Below are 18,430 nucleotides of genomic sequence, written 5' to 3'. Positions count from 1 at the left end.
ATGAAGCTCTCCTTTCACGCTCCTTTTTTTTTGTTTTTTTTGTTCTTATGTTCTTTCCAAGTCCAATGCTTGGGTTGTGACAGTTGGAAGGGAAATATTAATAGGCTGGGATGGGGGTTTTGATGATGTTGTGGATTAAAAACCAAAAGTTATGGGTGTTTATGGATATTGGGTAGAATTGTTTTGTTGGTTTTGGGCAGCGTCGGCATGATGGTGGTGATTTTTTATGTTGTGGACGTTTGTGTGGTTGAATTTTGTTTTCTTTTGGCTTTTGAATGGCAGTAATTGCCGATTGGGGATGGGTTTTTGGGGCTGGTTCTGTGATTGTTTTTCTCTCGGTTTTGGCGGGCGGTGGGAATGATGGGTTCTCGATTGGAGATTGGGGTTTCAAGGCAAATTTGTTGTATACCTCGTTCATCTGGTCCAAGATAGTGCGTACCTGGTTACAAATTTGAAGGACCCTCTCATCACAGTGTTTTTGGGTTGTCATGGATCGGTGATTGCCATAGAAAACAATCGGTCTTGCTTTAATACCACTTGGTGCGAACCAACTAATAACACCGACGATCTGGAGGTGGCCGAACCACCCCAAGGCCCAAGGGAGTAGTTTTGCCACCCTTAGGGCCAAACCATCAAATTTGTTTGATGAAACCTCGTTGGGTTGGATTTGCTGAAGGCAGTGGAATAAAAAAGGTAGAAATAGGTTATAAAATAATCTGTAGGAAAAGGAGATGTGGCGGTTAGCCCACCTTCTCCATAGTCCAATTCGTGAATTAATTACTAGCCCAAGCCCAATACATAAAATCCTCATGCGTTTTTGGACCTCCCCTCTTCGTAACTCTCGGCTATTGAAAGAAACAAAAGTGATAGTCATATATTACTGACAAATAATATATATATATAAAATAATAAATTTTTCTTATGCGGTTGGCTTTTATTTGTCAAAATTCATCTAAAAAATAAAATATTTTGTTGGTTCAGGTTTGATGGAATTAATTTTATCCTTGTATGAACTACAATGCTGATAGGGGTGTAAAAAGAAATCGGGTACCAATCGGTAACTGGAAATCGGTTGGAAAAAATTAGTAACCGTGTACCCAGTTCCAGTTCTAGTTTTTGGCACCTGATTATAATCGGGTAACCGGGTATCTATATAAAATAATATTTTATTATTATTATTATTATTATTATTTAATTTTTTTAGGGCATTCTTAAACATTGAATTTTTATGGCATTTGTAAATATTCGATTTTAAGGGCATTTTTAAACAATGAAGTTTTAGGACATTTTTAAACATTGAATTTTTATTTTTTTTACGCCCAAAAAGCCAAAAACAATGATTTTTTGGGATTTTTTATGTTTTTTTTTTTTTTTTGGAACAATCACAACAAAGCCCAACTTATTGAGACAAAAATGCTAATTGTTTTTTTTTAAAAAATGGGCAAAAAATTGTTAAATTAAGCACAAAAATTTGACCCAATGCCTCAAATAAGCCCAAAAATTAAGCTCAATTCCTAAAATAAGCCGAAAATGTTCTTTTTTTTTTTTTTGTTTAATAAAAAAACTGGTTACCCTGTTCGGATAACCTAGTACCAACCGCAACCGACCGTTATTGTATAACCAAGTAACCGGATAACCAGTTCTGGTTCCGGTTTTTCAAAATAAAAAAATCGGGTATCCCGGTTCCGGTTCCCGATTATTGCCAATAACCAGGAACCAGGACCGGGTTGACACCCCTAATTGCTGATATTCACCTCAAAAAGGAAATGGTGGGTACTACTAGTCCGTAAACAACCAACCATCGCATGGTATCATATCTAGATGTTGATTCGTTTTCGTCCTCATGGAACAAGTATTCATTTAGCTCGGACTTATTTATCGTTGAATTGGGACTAAGAAAAAAAAAAAAAAAAAATCTTATGTCAAAGAGGCTTGCGCTCCTTTTGTTGAAGTAAACACAAATGGTTTGATTCGAGATTTCCTGCTAATTGATTACTAAAATCTCATATTTTGTACATTGCGGAAGCCTTAGTTGGGATGTTCTATTTGTAGTGACCTAAGGAAAAGCGTTCATGGGTACTAATAAGTTCCACATTACTTACTTATTAGGTGAAATTATGATTTAGGGGTAACTTTACTGAAAACCTATGAACTTTTACCCGATTTGACAAACCCCCCAAACTTTAAAATCGCTCAATTTAGTCTCATAAATTTTCAATTGCAATCAATTTGGACCCCTCAATCAAATTTTAAACGTTAAATGACGTTTATACCCTTGATTTTTTTTTATTATAAAATTCCAACTTTACCCTTAATTCCAAAATGTTTTTAATTTTTTTTAAAAAAATGAAAATCACGGATATTTTGGTCTTTTTTGGTATTTCTAACTTCTAAATTTGATGGAAGGATTCAAATTAAAAGTAATTGAAAGTTCATGAGACTAAATTGAGAGATTTTGAAGTTTGGGGAGGGACGGGGGGAGAGTTTGTCAAATCAGGTAGAAGTTCAAGGGTTTTCAGTGAAGTTACCCCTTATTTTAGGAGAAACTTCAATTTAACCTCCTGAACTTCCACGCTATTTGACAAACCCTCTCAAACTTTAAAATCTCGTACTTTGGACTTCTGAACTTTTAATTGTTTTCAATGTGGACCCCTCCGTCAGATTTTAAATGTTACATGACGTTTATATCCATGATTTTTGTATAAAATTTCAACTTTACCTTTAATTTCAAAACGTTTTTTTAATTTAAAAAAAAAAAAAAAAAATCAAGAATATTTTGATATTTTTTGGTATTTTTAACAGCTAAAGTTGATGGAAGGGTCCACATTTAGAGCAATTGAAAGTTCAATGATCCAAATTAAAATATTTAAAAGTTTGAGGAGTTTGTCAAATTTCGTGAAAGTTCAAAAGGTTAGAGTGAAGTTTCTCCTGATTAAAAATAAGTTCTAGACACTAAATGAGTCAGGACAAAAAGAGCTGGAAGAGAAATAGTTAAATAAGTTTTGGACACTAAATGAATCCAGATAAAAGCAGCTCGAAGAGAGATAGTTAACTTTTAGTTATTGAGGAGTTAATATTATTATTTTTAATGCACTATTTAACAATTTTTTTAGAGAATAGTGCTTACACATATTATTGGCTTTGGAATATTTCTAAATTTAGTACTGACCTATTGACATTTGACGATATCAATAAGATAATTTTTATTTATTTATTTTTTTAATAAAAAAATGACATAAATTTTCTTCAAATCAATGAGGAAATATCTTCTAATTCTTTTTTTTTTTTAAACATATCATACTCATTCATTGATAAAAGTTATGAGCCTAAAGCTCTTACAAATAGAGCAAAAAGCTCTAAAGTAAATCATAGCCGAAGCTAAAGATACAGTCATCAACAACAGACCAAATCAATCAAAACACAGCATACGCTAACCTATGACTAAATATCAGGTTGAAAACTCAGATCTGCATCAAACAGACACCATCTAATGCATAGGTAGCGCTTATTCCTCGGCCTTGAGAGCAAAACTCACAAGCCGATACTCATTCTCCTCGACTCGAAAGTCAGGATAAATTTCACATCCACAACCCAAAGGTTTGGACCAGTAATATCGGGCAGCAACCGGGCGCAACAAAGCAGGAGGAGAAAGCCTTATTACAAGCATAAATAAAACCATACAGGGAAATAAAGGGAACAATAAAACTAATGCAGAAAAAGAAATTACAGCAAATAAAACCAAATACAGTGGAACTCAAAGGAAATACAAAACAGAAAAACAACAAAACAGGAAAATAAATGCGAAAAACACTCAAAGCGGGTCACGGCAGCCGAAGGAGGCCGATCGCGAGCTGGCCGGAAACCGCTGTGGAAGGTGGCACAAAAAGCTAGGCGCGGGAGGGGCGCGTGAAAAGACCCGACAGCGAGCGATGAGCAGCGAAGCGAGCGCTGAGGAGATCGGCGGCACACACAAACAAACAGGGAGGGGGAGAGTTTAAGTGAAAACCCCCAAAAACAATACCCACCGAAAGAGAACACAAACACAACAGAACAGAAAACACCAAAGACAGAAACAAACCTAAAACAAAAAACGGGAAGCAAGGAAGGGAGGAGGGATGTAGGCAACGGGCATCCCTCCTCCCCTGAGGCGGCGGCGCTCTGGAGGAGGGCTTAGGGTTTCTCAAGGCTTAGGGTTTCTTCTTCTTTAGTGATGTCTACACACACCCCAATTCATTTAAAATAGTGTCAAGTGTCTATAAATATTTAAAAGATACATTAAATTCTTAACATTATTAATAGCAGTTTACCAACTTAAACTAAATTTAATGTGTTTTTTTTTTTAAATATTTATAAACACATAACACTATTTTAAATGGATTGGAGAAGGAGGAAAGTTCTAGATCTAAATCTTTCCTCCTCCCTTTTCATGATAGCAGTGCTCGGTGTCTTCTCTATAGGCTCCATCGGTTTCTGTTTTCGGCGGGTTACTTTAGATCTAGTTTGTAAATCTAGATCTAGATCCAGATCTAGTTTCTTCAACATTATATCTGATCATCTTCTTCGGCCAAGGTGCGTCTTTTGAAGGGATGTCTACGATGCTATGCTCTTCTGCTGCTGTTTGTGGGGTTTTTATTTTTTGTTTTTTATTTTGTTTGTCATGGCCTTTAGGTTGATGATGGAGTAGATCAGTGTGGAGGCTTAATTCTCATGGCTGGATTTTTAGTTTCTAGTTGTTTTTTTATTTTTGTTTTGTATTTGTGTTACTCATGTCTTATATTTAGTCTGCACCAAGTAGATATGTTCTTTAAATGTAATTATACATGAGTTAGCGGAAGCTTAAAGTCATTTTTATGACTTTGTATCCTTCATAGCTTTTGACTATAATTTTTCAGAATTGTATGCTTTATGTTATAAGAGCTTTATGCATGCTCATAAAATTTCATCAATGGAAGTTCTATATTTTTCTTAAAAAAAAAAAAAAAAGGATTAGAGAATATTTCCTCCCGACAGATTTGGAAGAAATTTAGATGTTCAATTTGAAATTAAGTTACTAATCAGGACACGTCTGTTTTATAGGCATGACAATAAGACATCCCAAGCATGGGCCTTAAGCTGAAAGCTTCCCATATATACATGATCTATGCCCTTCAATTACTTTAGTTAAAACTAGGCTGATCCGGCTTGTATGTTGTAGTTAAAATTATAGCGTACATGCTGTTAAAAAATTCAAGGGTGAGGATTTAACTAAAGTAATTGAAGGGCACAAATCTATCATAATAAATACAAATTTTCTCTTTCATCCATCACTTCATCTATTTATTGGTATTTATTATGATAGATCTAAACCCTTCAATTACTTTAATTAAATCTTCACCCTTGAATTTTTTAACAGTATGTATGCGTTAGTTTTAACTACAGCATATAAGCCTGATCCGCCTAAATAAACTAGAGAGAAAAGAAATTTTTATTAACTTCAGCATTTATTTTGTGTGATAATTGACATGTTGTGAATTGTTAGATATAAAACATGACTACTTGACTAGAATCTAATAATAAGAAAATCTCAAATTTTTTTTAAAAAAATTGAAGGGATATTCCTGATCAGTCTAACTCACTTGGAATAGGATCCTCTCCATTTCAAAATCCCTCAATTTCCTCCATTTAGTGCATTTTGAAGGGTATTGTATTTATTGCACTACCATCATTAAAACTTTTGGACAACACTACCCTTCAAAATACACTAAATGGAGGAAATGGAGGGATTTTGAAATGGAGAGGATCCTTTTCCACTTAATTAAACTTATCTTCTTAATCAAGAATCGGTAATTGCACAGAAATCGATACCTTATTTTAATTATAATGTGACCTTACATGAAGCTGAATTATATTTTGTCAAGTGGTATTTATTAGTTAAAAAATAAAATAATGTCTTTTTCATACCCGTAACCCCTCTCCCATCACGTAAAAAAGGAGGGATGGTTATCCATAAAGTGAACAGTGGTCTGTTCAAAAAGCTGCTTTTATTTATTTATTTATTTATTATTATTTTTTTTTAATTACAAGAATCTTTTAAGAGAAAATTCACTTTACCTCACAAAGTTTCAAAAGTTTTTCAATTCAAACCTTAATGTTTAAAAATTGGTAATATGGGTAATATTTTAAAAAATTTCAATTCAGACTCTCTGTTACTAATTTTCCTCTAATTGGACGGAAAACATCTCACGTGCGTTTCACGTGAGATTTTGATGCCATCTATTCCAATTTTGGCCTCATTAAATCTTATGAAATTACGTAATTACCCTTATTAAAACCTATAAAATTGAAGGTAATTACGTAATTTTATAGGTTTTAATGAGGGCAAAATTGGAATAGAGATATCAAAATCTCACGTAAGATGCACGTGAGATGATTTCCGTCCAATTAGATGAAAATTAGTAACTGAGGGTCTGAATTGAAAATTTTTGAAACATTACTCACATTGCCAATTTTTAAAGATTGAAGTTTGAATTTAAAAACTCTTGAAACTTTAGGGAGTAAAGTGAATTTAACCCAATCTTTTAAGTTCAAACCCAAGCTAGCCTTCCCTAAAAGAGAACTAAAACAAAAATCTACAAGGTAATCCGAAGCCAAAGAAATAATATTTAAACTGTTTCTCACAATATAATTCTTGAATTCTTACGCCCAGTATCGTCAAGTTGAGTTTCATGTAAACAAGGTGGCCTGCAGCAGGGCACTCATTATTTGACTGCACGCATGAATGCCATTTGGAATTGTACGTTTTAGAATAAACAAGATTTCTCATAAAAAAGGAAAAAAAAAAATTAGAATCCGACCGAAGGTCCTAATCAAGTTGAAATAAAAGATTTCTCCTTAAAAAAAGGTCGGCTAAGGAAGGAACAAGAACAAACGACATAGAAGAGTGATTAAACAAGCAACATAGATAATTAGAAAAAAACAAGCAACATAGATAGTACAAAGTGCCCCCCTCTTATTAACTTTTAATTGGCCACAATGATTTTCTTCTGAACTTGGCCTGCAATTAAGACATGCATGAAAGGGAAATTCTCATACAAGTTTAAGAAAGTAAAGCAAACACCATAGGCATGTAGGATAGATGCACTTTTCACATTGTCACTTTTCACATGTAGGATAGATGCACTTTTCCTTCGCCCGCCTACCTCCACCCCTACTGGTGTTTTGTTGTTTTTTGCTCATTTGATTTTGGCCCTCCAGTCTCCATCATCGGCGTGTGTACTTCATGTTCTGATGAATGACTTACACTCGCCGGCCCAAGAATCTCGCTCCATTGCTAATGCTGCTAAGGGGTTTTTGCTTTCTTTATTGTATTTTGATTTGCTTTGTGTCTTGTATTTTTGTTTGTTGTGTTTTGTTGTTTTTTTTTTGTGGGTATTTATCTCCTTGAGCTACTATAGTTTGATATTTTTGTAGAGATTGCTTCATCAATCGGAAATCGGTTCTCCCCTACAGCAGATCCAGATGAGAATTTAGTGCCTCTCCTTCAACAACTTCCTTTTAGAGGGTGTTGTTGTTTCAAAACTAGTGAGATCTTTGGCTTGCCTAAAATACCACTTTGATGGTGCCATTTCTTGATCTGTTGACCAAGATCCAGAGGACCGGGCCATTTTTTGGCCCATTTTCTATTTGTTTATATTTTCTGCATTGTATTACTGTTTTGGGTTTGTTGTTGGGGAGCCCAACCCTTTTTTGGTTTTTTTATTCATGTTTTCTTATTTGCTCAGAAAAAATAAATAAATAAAAAAAATAAACCAAGGGATGTAAAAAACAATAGTATGTGACAAGGGGCACTGATGATTACAATCATCAAATAAATATGTCCTTATAAGGGTATTATACAAGAAAAGATTCTAATCCACCAAGTCTAGGCCCTTTCATTCTGGTAAAAGGAACTTCCAAACAGATAGAATGAATTGGTGTACCCTTCCACCCAATAATCAGGCATTTTCCATTCATATCAAGCTTGCAAGACTTCTCACAATCAAATCTCTTAATCATGAGGTGTGCTTGGTCCAAGGACAAGATGCTCAGTTCTGTATCCACCATTCCAAACCGGGCAAAAAATGCTCTCCTGACATCAATCTTTACATGTCGAATCTTCCTTTCCTCCCCGCAACTATACTCCTAATTCCCTCACCAAAGTATTCTGATTCTATGATCATTCTATTTGGATTATCCCGTTTCATAAAAGTTTCTAAGCAATCAAAGTATGCACTAAAGAAGAAAAGAGCTTCAATGAAACGGCTGTCAAAAGCAGGTGAAGTGTGGTTTGCCTCAACTTCAATGACAACCATTATGCATGGATTGATGCTTTTGACAACTCCCATTATAGATTCCAGCCAATTGGGCTGTGAAAGCATGCTCCTCAGAAAGTATTGAGAGTAGACAGCCACTCTTTCATCAGCATCTATCTCAAGAAGATCTTCTTTGAGATCCAGCATGTCTGATACCATAACTACCTTGAAAGAAAAGGGTAAGTTTCCAGCCTGGGCAAAACTTGCTAGCTGCTTGCCTGTATGCTCAATTACATGTTTTGAAGTAGTCCCAACAGCAGTAATCTTGAGAAGCTCAAGAGGGCATTCATGTCGGTTTGCAACAGCTTGCATCAAGGTTGTCCATTGCACCCCATTCCGAATGGCAAGATCAATTATGTGAATCTTCCTCACCTCGGCCATGCTTTCTATAATGGCTTGGATTCCAGCAAATTCTGCAACCTGGCAGAAGGGAAGAGTCGGAAGACCTTCATGAGATGCAAGCACGGTGTGGTTTAAACTCATCATTGCCTCATCGACGTCAAAAGACACTCTTTTTTCCAAGTCCTTTGATGTGATTCTTCCTGTTTCTCGATCAATCTTCTCTCGGAGAGCTTTAGAAAAATAGTAAACAACTCGGCGAACAGGGTCCCCTGTATTGGAAGACCATCGATCGCACTCGTTGAGCAACTTGCTTGCCCGGTAGAACTGCTGACAGCCTACTTTCTCAGCAGAAGCAAAAAGGAACCCAGCAAGCTCCACATCTTTTTTCTCTTCATTGGAGAGGCCATAGAAGGAAAAATCAAAAGGATGCCTAAGCATGGAAAGATCATCAGCGGTTTTGGAAGAGCACCGAATGAACTTTGCTCCAGCAAGCCTTATGATTTCCTCAGTTGAAAATTTATGGCCTTCCTCCACATTAAACCGTTTGAACCTATTTCTGTAGTTGTTTAGAAGCTCAAGTGAGGCTAAAGGAAATGGCTTCAGCTTTTCCTGCTGGGGTTCAACTTCTGGAATTGGAGTTGGGAATTTACCAAGCTTCTCAATTTCCTCTAGACATGTTTGAAGCGGTGGTGAGACAGTCTGGTACTCTTCTTCTTGTCGATATTTGGAGAAGAGGAATCCTTCCTCTAATAAGTCCTGTTGATAGAAACCAAAGTCAGAAACCCAATCTTCAGCTCCATTGAAATTGAATTGTTTCCCACCATTCACTTCTTCCATACTCTCCAACCCTTTATCAGAACAACTAAATTTAGCTTCAACTCCATGAAATCCAAACTCTTGGAAAGAAAACACTTCGTTGTCCATTTAGAAAATGGAGATAAATTCACAATCTGGGATCTAAATAATATTTGGATGTGTTGATGTTATCAAGGCATCCGGTAGCGTGGCACGCAATTATTTGACTATATGAAATGCCATTTGGATAGACATATATGGGTCCAGTTAATCATGCTTATTAAAGATTTCTCCTAAGTATTTCAGCCTAGAAAGGAACATGGACTAAAATCAAACAAGCAACAAAGATAATATAAGAGACAAAGTGGAATACATAGGAATAGAAGACTTGGTTCTTGAAAGGAAGATATACGTGGGAGCTTACAATGTAGCCTGCAGTTTTTTAAGGTTTTCTTTAAATAAGCTTGGAGAGCTTAGAGAGCGACATCAGACAGTTTTTGCTTGGTCTTTGTCCCTTTTTGTTCATTGTTGGCGGTTTCCTGTTTTTGTTGTTTAACCAATCTGCAAATTGTAGATATGATTTGTAATGTTTAAATTCAAATTGTACTTATCTTTATATTAGATGGCTTGTACAAACTCTACAAATGAAAGGCAAAACCCAACGATAGAATTGGGATGAGTCCGTTTATGCGGCAGCTAAATTGAGGTAGCCAAGCGTCGTCCAACGCATGGCTGCCTCTAAAAAGTAACAAAATAATAATAATAAAAAATGGAAATAAAAGTTTTTTTTTTTTTAATTTTTTTTTATAAACTAATATTTAAGTTCTAATGCCTCAAATTCATAAGTCGGGTCAAAAATTGTTATTCATTTCCTACCATTATATTTATTAGCAATAACAGCAATGCCAGTGAGGAACAGAAGTAAGCAATAATCCTAATCCCACGGTCTATGGATCAGGATTCCCAGCAATAACTGAAGAATTGTTGTGGGTTTTTTTTGTTAATCTAGACCGTTGAATAAAATCCAACGGTCTAAATCTCGCCACGTGTCCTATTAAAAAAATATTATATATATTTTAACAAATAAATATAAAATCAAATAATAAAAAATTAATTTAATAACATAGGGTGGTTGACCACCCAATTTTCCACCATAGGGGGTGGCCAGCCACCCCAGCTCAGCCATGGGGGTGCCCAGCGCCACCCCCATGGCCCTCCCTAGGACCAAACCAAAAAAAATTTGTTTTTGGGTTTGGCCCTATAGGGCCAAGGGGGTGGTCGGTGCCACCCCCAATGGCCCTTGGGGGTGGCCGAAGCCACCCTAGGGCCTCAGGGGGTGGTTCGGCCACCCCTAGGGCCATGGGGGTGGCGCCGGCCACCCCCAACCAGCCCTTGGGGGGTGGCTTTGTTGGGGGGTGGCTTCGGGCCAAACTCAAAAACAAAATTTTTTTTGGTTTGGTCCTAGGGGGTGGTTTGCCATGGGGGTGGCGCCGGCCACCCCTATGGTGGAAAATAGGGTGGCCAGCCACCCAATATTATTAAATTAATTTTTTTTAATTTTTTGTTATTTGATTTTATATTTATTTGTTAAAATCTATATAATATTTTATTATATTTTTTGAATGGGACACATAGCAAGATTTAGACATCCAGCGGTCCATAATAACCAAAAAAAAAAAAAAAAACAAAAAAACAAAACAAAACCCATCAGCAATTCCCCAGCTATTGCTGGGGATTGGTGATGATTTCAAAATCGGTTCCACTCTCTTGACCGATCCACAAAGGTCCAATAGATAGCTGACACGTCAGGAAACGACCAACGAATTGACGTGTAAGCTCCAAAGAAAATATCTTTAAATCTAAATAAAGACCAGGAAAACAACCTCCATCTTTCTCTCGTAAATCTGCAGAGTTCTTTTTGTCGACGGACGTATACCTATACGTTTAGGGGTCGCGTAGATACGGTTTAATCGGCGGGGGCCGGCTGGTCGGATCGAATGGCGGAGGACAAGTACAACCGGAAAAACCCGGCGGTGAAGCGGATTCTACAGGAGCTCAAGGAGATGCAATCTAATCCGTCCGAGGATTTCATGAGTCTACCTCTCGAGGTTTTTGCTTTGCGCTTTCAAATGAGTCTTTTTTTTTTTTTTTATATGTAAAATTTGATTAATGAAATTGTTAAATTTGTAGATTTGGTGGGTTTGAATCGATTTAACTTTAATATGTAGTTTTCTGGATCTGTGCGGCAATTGGGAATGAAATTTTCACTTTTTTCTATTTCGGGTCGATGCAATTAGCTGAAATTACAGAATTAGTGGCCGTATTAATCTATTCAAATTGTTTTTTTTTTTTTTTTTTTGGTTTATGCAATTAGCTGAAAGTAAAGAAATAATGACCTTATTAACCATATAGCTGAAGTCAGATTAGAAGAATTGTTTCTTTTTTATCTAATAATATTCTTGTGTAGGTTTAGGTATTTTCGTAGCTGTTGAATGGTTTTATACGGATATTTTTCTTTTTAATTGTATACTTCAATCTTTTGGGTTTTCTTTGTTTTTTCAGTGACCCCAGATCCCTCTTCCTATAAAAATTAGAAAGAAAAAAGGAACCCTAGTGGGTAGAATTGTGGAAGTATTTGTATTGAATGCAATTTGGGCTAATTTCTACTAATGTTGTGTTATCAGTAGTGTAAGCTTTTGATATTTGGTTTCAGGAGAACATATTTGAATGGCAATTTGCAATCAGGGGACCCTGTGATACTGAATTCGAGGGTGGAATCTATCATGGGCGGATCCAGTTGCCTGCGGAGTACCCATTTAAGCCTCCTTCATTTATGTTGCTCACTGTAAGATTTTGCTTTCTGCCCTAAAATATTAACTGGGTTGGACCAATCGTTATTTTAGTCATGCAATTATGATGTGCTAATGAGTTATACTGTGGTTTGTTCAGCCAAATGGTCGATTCGAAACCCAAACCAAGATTTGCTTAAGCATATCGAATCATCATCCCGAGCACTGGCAGCCATCATGGAGTGGTAAATGTTATTCTTCTATACGCATTTCTGATGTTTGTGCAAAATTATGTCCAGAGATAGTAACAGATTCCTAAACTCATTAGGTTGCTATGTTTGCCTCATGAAAATGAAAATGCTATGAACCTCTGTCCACTATGAAATTGCTAAGTAGCTTTAGCATATGCCTTCTTTTAACCCTTTTACTCTCACTTTTTTTTTTTTTTTGATCTTGTGCTTTTGGCAGTAATATTCATTTGTTTGCCCAGGCCTGAAACTCAATGTGACTTGGTTTTGATATATAGGTTCATAGGATGACAGTTGGTCTAACATTGTAGTTGGATTGCTTAGTCCATGATCACATCAATATTGATATATGTATAAGTTTTTCTGGGGAAATTATACGTTTGTCTCGTTGCCTTTGTCTTAGTTGCATGGCATGGGAATAGAGCTGTATAACGAGCTTTGTCTTGGTCTTTTTATTTCTACTATTTAGCTCTTTTGCAATTATTGACATGCTCATAGGAGTAGACTAGGCTCTGAGGTGGACATGGTTTGGTATATAAGATGAAAGACAGTTAAAATTTGATCAATACACGTGTATCTGTTTGTTTGTTTGATTCATGTTGTGTGGTGCTTGATTGGATTCCACTGGCAATGTATCAATGTCAAACCTACATTTTCTTCATTTTTGCTTCCTATCTTTACTTTAATGACCAATGGTGATTTAGGTTCACATGCATATGGATACTTGGTCCATTCAAAATGATAAATGAGAGTTTCTCAACCTTTTAAAATTGCCCATTCTGGCTATAGTTCTCACATGGCTAATGTTGTGTTGCTGTTGGCAGTGCGGACTGCATTAGTTGCACTTATTGCATTCATGCCCACCAACCCAAATGGCGCACTGGGCTCACTAGACTACAAGAAGGAAGAGAGGCAAACTTTGGCTGTCAAGTCTCGTGAAGCACCCCCAAAATTTGGGACTGGTGAACGTCAAAAACTAATTGATGAGGTATAGTAGTACTTAAGTTCTCTTCCCAGTTGCATGTTTTTATTTTATTATTGCCAAATCCTGTTGTAATGAATATTTGAATACCACAGATTCATGAATATATGCTAAGCAAGGCACCCCCTGTTCCTCAAGTCAGCTCCTCTCAGGCTCCAGAAGAACAGCCCACAAACAGGGAGGGTGAAGCCCAGGAGGATTCTCAAAATGCTGGGGAGGAGCTCCAAATTCCAACAGTAGGTGACAGGATTGTTGAAGAAGTGCAAGAGGGCCCTGTAAATGCTGATTCGAGCCCTGGTGGAGTTAGGGCATCAAGGGAGATTCCATCCAGTGGCTCAAGAGATCAGCCACTACAAAAGCCAGAAACGAGGGTTCATAAAGCGGCCGATGACAGGTTGTTTACATGGGCTGCTGTTGGACTCACCTTTGCAATTGTTGTTCTTTTGCTGAAAAAGTTCATGAAATCTAGCGGACATGGGGGCCTATTCACAGACGGATCTTAGATATTTGGTAGTTTAAGCTTGGCTTTACAATTCAAGACGCCACGCGGTATAGTTATTGGAAAGTATACATATTGATCTAGTCAAGGTTTTCATTTAAATTTGAAGAGTTTGCATATATTATCTATTATGGTTCCCTCGATATATATATCCAGTTGTTGTAACTAATAATGTTGATATGCAACCTGTTTGCAACTGTAAGCGTGACCATCCATAACTGGTACTGCCTGTGTTGTGAGCTTTTGTATGCGTGTGAAATGCCTATTGATGACTCTATGAACTACAAGCTTCTAATCTAACTAATCCATATTTTACTTCTCAGGGTCGGACTTGTTCTTCTGATGGGCGATTAAATTTAGCAATGCGATTTTGTAGACAAAAAGTGTAATTTTAAGTCAAAATCACAGAAAATGTATAATTTAAGTGCTTTTCTAAAAAAATTACAATTTCTAATTGCAGGCATGATGAAAAGTTTTATAAAATGCACGATTTTAAACACTAAATTGTAACTTTAAAGACTGCTGTTTTTCCGACGCTTAACTGTATTTTAGAAAGTCATATTTTCAAATCCCAACCCAGCATTGTTTTGAATCCAGCCATCGAAAGAAAATAATAATATCGATTCAAAACCAATGGAAAGGAATCCAATCTCCTAGGCATCAATGTAAGCTTTAATGGCATAAACATAAGCTAATATGCCAGGATTTGCAGGATCTCACTTCAATTCAAGCATAAAATTTTTTGTAATATATATGTATATATATCCAATCCCTTCCCCTACAATTCATTCCATTTTCAAAAATTGATCTCCACAGAGATATGAGGCTACCCACCAGACTTATATTCAGTTTGCATCACTTCAAAACGATGAAATTCCACCTGCTAATCCAACCATCACCAGACAAAACTACAATGTTGCAGACATTACGTGAGAAGAGAAGGGATGACATCAGCAGGCAAGTAGAGGTTGCATCTTCTGGTGTATTGCCCTGTAACAATGGAGACTGCAGAGGGGAAGCTTCGACTTGGAATCCCGATACTTGTATGAATTTGTGCAATTCGGACCTGCACATTTCTCTCGTGGGGGAGGATAACTGAAACTCACAAAATTTAACCCCATCAAACAATCAAATGTAATGACATAGATCAAGTACCAAGGAGGAAAACACAACCATATATATATATATATATGAAGAAAGAAGAATGGGTAAATACTAATAATGATTAAAAACAAAAACAAGAAAGAGCAAACTTTTACCTGCAGGGCACAGGGTCAAATATACTTGGTAGACCCACATCTTCAGAAAATGTAACAATTGTCCCTGTAGGACCAATGACCCATCTGACAGTGTTTGATGCAAGTGTAATGGCGTTAGCAGCCTTTCCCTGCATGACATAACAATGAAAATTGATTTCAGATGCAAGGGTGAAGAAACTTAACATTGAGATTCTGAGAAGAAAATGAATGAAAGAAGAAAGAAAATGCAGGATGTTTGTCGATTCTTCGGCAACCTGTGCTAATTCATCTCGCCGCTTCTTCATCTTCTCTTCCCTCTTTTTTCTTCCAGAATCTTGACCAAGTATTTTTCTAATTGCCTCAGCCTAAAACACAAAGAAAGTGAGGTAGTTTACTTGCCAATAGACAAATAAAGCATGACATGATGGAGCAAACCTCAGCCTCCCTAGCAGCCTTCTCTGATTGCATTCTACGTCTCTGTGCAGCCTCAGCTCTCTTTAATTGCTGTTCTACTTCAGACAGTTTCTCCTTTTTCCCTGTCATCAACCAACCAATGATGGAATTATTCAAGTAAAAAGGTTCAATATATATGCACATACACACATTTAGATATACCGGGCGTTTATCTTATCACTACAAATTCAATTCATTAATGGTACTTGGCACAGAAAAGTACATTATATGGAAAAATGTAATAACAATAGCATGACAAAAATAAATGCTCACTTTTCGATGAAGCCCCATTTGAGAGGTCAGTAATACCCAAACCAGATCCAGATAAAACGTCTTTGCCAGATTGAAATGCCCGATTGCGTGTAGTGGGAGTCGATACATTTCTTCCTTCTACAAATAAATCAAGAGATCCCTTTTTCAACTTCTTCCCTTCGTATTCAAATTCAACATCTAAGGTTGCTTCTTTTTCTTCTTCTACATAATCTTTATCCTCATATACTTTCTCTGATTTTGACTTCTTTCTACCATATTTTCCTGATCTTGGCGATCCATAATATTCCACATTATCACCATACATGCCATCAGCCACTTGACTAATCTTCTCATCGACATAATCTTCAGGCATTTTTGGAGCATTCAGTCTCCCAAGAAATCGGATTTCCTCATCTTCATCATCATTATCATTAACTCCTACATCCAAGACTCGTCTTTTAGGAACCCGGTTACTCTTGCGAACAGGCTCATAAATCAGAGAAGGACTTCCCTTAGATGTCATTCCCCTTGTAGAATATTCCTTTCCAAAACTAGAACCAGTTTTGGAAAAATCCTTCCATTTATATTTAAGGTCATTCCCCTTGTCCAAAGGATAGACATGATTGGCATCAATATCCTGCATCAAACATATTAATGAGAAGCTTTTCTTACATAATTTAAGAATAATATCCCATAAACACAATAACATCTAAACAGTATATGCTTGAATATCTTATACATTATATAAGGGAGAGGAAAAAACTCCTCCATAATGGATGGAAAAGGTCATATGAGGAAAAGATCATATGAGGAAAAGATAAAAGGTAGATCAACCTCAGATCGGATGAAATTAAATCCTTTCAAAAAGCCATGGATATGTGAATCTATTAAATCTCTTCAATGAGCTAATCTAGAAACCATTGGACTAGAAATGCCCTGAATAAGCCTCTTGTTTTCTGTAGAAGTACATCCTTCCATTAAAATAAGAACAATTTGCAATCTGATTGACGAGGATCAACACAACATACCTGCAGAAGCCGCTTCTCATGATGCTTAGGGCCATCAAAACAGTGATAAACATTTGTGACCAAGGAATCACCACTTAAGTCGTTGCTAGACTTGGCGTGAATAGTATGAGTAACACCACCAACCTTGAGCTTTAGCTTTTTCAGCTTGTTTTCAGCTCCTAATCCATCAGGAACAACTATTGCATCACTAAAATTCTTGTTTTCATTGCGTCTTCCACTGCCTAAAGGTTGTGGTGATGATGGGAAAAAATTAAATCTCTGTAGAAATGTCTGTGAATCAGGGTGAGGTCTACGAGATACACGACTCCTCTTCTTCCTCACAGGGCAGCCAATAACAGCAACTTTGGACCCACCAAAGCTTTCCATTCATATCAAAAATTTGCAACACTGCTATTGTGGTTTTACTGCTGCTACACAATTACAAAATGATGAGAGGAAGATCAGCAGAACTCAATAATAACAAAGCAGGAGACCTATGGTGATGTGCATAATAACAATGGACAAAGTTAGCAGATAATGACCAGTTCTAGACTGAGAACTAGGCCATCAGTTAAAAGTGATGAAGAAAATTAGAAAAAGAGAAATGCATATATTCATACATACATACATACATATATAAACATACCAATTAGAAGAGAAACCCTATCAGAAAGAACAAAAAATGCAAATGTGAAAATTATATAACAAAATAACAACTGATAATGAAATTTAAGAGATAGCCATCAGTTAAAAGTGAATAATATAATGTATTACTGCTCAAACCAATGTACAGAATGAGTTGAAATGCAACTACGAAAATTATATAACAGAATAACAACTGAAATTGAAAATTAAGAGATACCCATCAGTTAAAAGTGAATAATACAATGTATTACTTCTCAAACCAATGTACAGAATGAGTAGAAAATCTCTGACCTTAAAATGACAATGAAACAATGCTGTGTTCAGTTATCAAGGAAAAAAGTATAAACCAAGAAGTCATCATTTTGAAGCTAAATTATCTCATCTAAGCCACAAATAACCATAGGGCCAGTCGGATTCTGTCTTTACCACTTGGCTGGAGACTTAGCAAGCATCATAAACGTTCATAACTTGCTTTCTTCTTTAAAATATTTTAAAAAAAAATAAAAAGGTAACTATTTTTTTTTTTCTTATAATTATTTCCTGGGGCCCATTGTTCCCAGAAGAAAAATGAAAAAATTTCCCTCGAAACAAACAATGCTTGAGAAAGTTTGTTTTTTAAATAAAATAAATAAAAAAGAAAGCAAGGCAGAAACTAAAAGAAAAGCATGGCGCTCAACCTCAGGCAAGCAGAAACCCTGGGTGGCCAGGAAAAGAAGTGGGAGACTCAAAGCAAAGTAGGGTATGAAGTGTGGTTAAGAGCGTGAGAGAGTGGAGTTTTGCCCCTTTGAGACTGGTTTTTGGTTTGCTTTAAAGGTGGCAGTCTGGCAGAGACTCTTTATCTGCTCCATTT

The 18,430-nt window shown here is 36.4% G+C and overlaps 2 protein-coding genes and 1 pseudogene across 4 annotated transcripts; 1 reads left to right on the top strand and 2 right to left on the bottom strand.

Moving 5' to 3' along the window:
* Positions 1 to 7,910: 7,910 nt before the first annotated feature.
* On the bottom strand, positions 7,911 to 9,596 carry LOC132189977 (scarecrow-like protein 18; annotated as a pseudogene).
* Positions 9,597 to 11,348: 1,752 nt separating this feature from the next.
* On the top strand, positions 11,349 to 14,307 carry UBC32 (ubiquitin-conjugating enzyme 32). The gene is made up of 5 exons (XM_059578969.2): positions 11,349 to 11,575; positions 12,181 to 12,312; positions 12,417 to 12,501; positions 13,329 to 13,492; positions 13,582 to 14,307. The coding sequence occupies exons 1-5, from the start codon at positions 11,465 to 11,467 to the stop codon at positions 13,987 to 13,989; spliced, it is 900 nt and encodes a 299-aa protein (XP_059434952.2). The 5' UTR covers positions 11,349 to 11,464; the 3' UTR covers positions 13,990 to 14,307.
* A 398-nt stretch (positions 14,308 to 14,705) lies between these two features.
* Positions 14,706 to 18,385, bottom strand: LOC132188332 (PAPA-1-like family protein / zinc finger (HIT type) family protein). Of its 3 annotated transcripts, none has more exons than XM_059602757.2 (7): positions 18,258 to 18,385; positions 16,957 to 17,366; positions 15,950 to 16,565; positions 15,659 to 15,759; positions 15,499 to 15,588; positions 15,245 to 15,372; positions 14,706 to 15,080 (listed from the first exon to the last, which is right to left on the bottom strand). In XM_059602757.2, the coding sequence occupies exons 2-7, from the start codon at positions 17,320 to 17,322 to the stop codon at positions 14,936 to 14,938; spliced, it is 1,446 nt and encodes a 481-aa protein (XP_059458740.2). In that variant the 5' UTR covers positions 17,323 to 17,366; positions 18,258 to 18,385; the 3' UTR covers positions 14,706 to 14,935. The 3 variants fall into 3 exon arrangements, with proteins under 3 accessions (XP_059458740.2, XP_059458747.2, XP_088369538.1); XM_059602764.2 differs by having other exon boundaries at positions 16,957 to 17,363; XM_088513412.1 differs by lacking the exon at positions 18,258 to 18,385 and adding an exon at positions 17,872 to 18,238 and having other exon boundaries at positions 16,957 to 17,363.
* Positions 18,386 to 18,430: the final 45 nt, after the last annotated feature.

This window comes from Corylus avellana, chromosome 2 (assembly GCF_965113065.1).
Source record: "Corylus avellana chromosome 2, dhCorAvel1.hap1.2, whole genome shotgun sequence".
Classification (NCBI taxonomy): Eukaryota; Viridiplantae; Streptophyta; class Magnoliopsida; order Fagales; family Betulaceae; genus Corylus; species Corylus avellana.
The sequence above is the reverse complement of the archived record's forward strand: the minus strand, read 5'-3'. Positions and strand labels throughout refer to the sequence as shown.

Bases quoted from the DNA above. Each gene is read 5' to 3' on its own strand.
- UBC32 (XM_059578969.2), top strand. From the start codon at position 11,465: ATGGCGGAGGACAAGTACAACCGGAAAAACCCGGCGGTGAAGCGGATT. The intron at 12,313-12,416 runs GTAAGATTTTGC...TGGTTTGTTCAG, and splicing joins CTTCATTTATGTTGCTCACT to CCAAATGGTCGATTCGAAAC. The intron at 12,502-13,328 runs GTAAATGTTATT...TGCTGTTGGCAG, and splicing joins CTGGCAGCCATCATGGAGTG to TGCGGACTGCATTAGTTGCA.
- LOC132188332 (XM_059602757.2), bottom strand. From the start codon at position 17,322: ATGGAAAGCTTTGGTGGGTCCAAAGTTGCTGTTATTGGCTGCCCTGTG. The intron at 16,566-16,956 runs GTATGTTGTGTT...TGTTTGATGCAG, and splicing joins ATGAGAAGCGGCTTCTGCAG to GATATTGATGCCAATCATGT. The intron at 15,081-15,244 runs GTAAAAGTTTGC...TGTGAGTTTCAG, and splicing joins TTTGACCCTGTGCCCTGCAG to TTATCCTCCCCCACGAGAGA.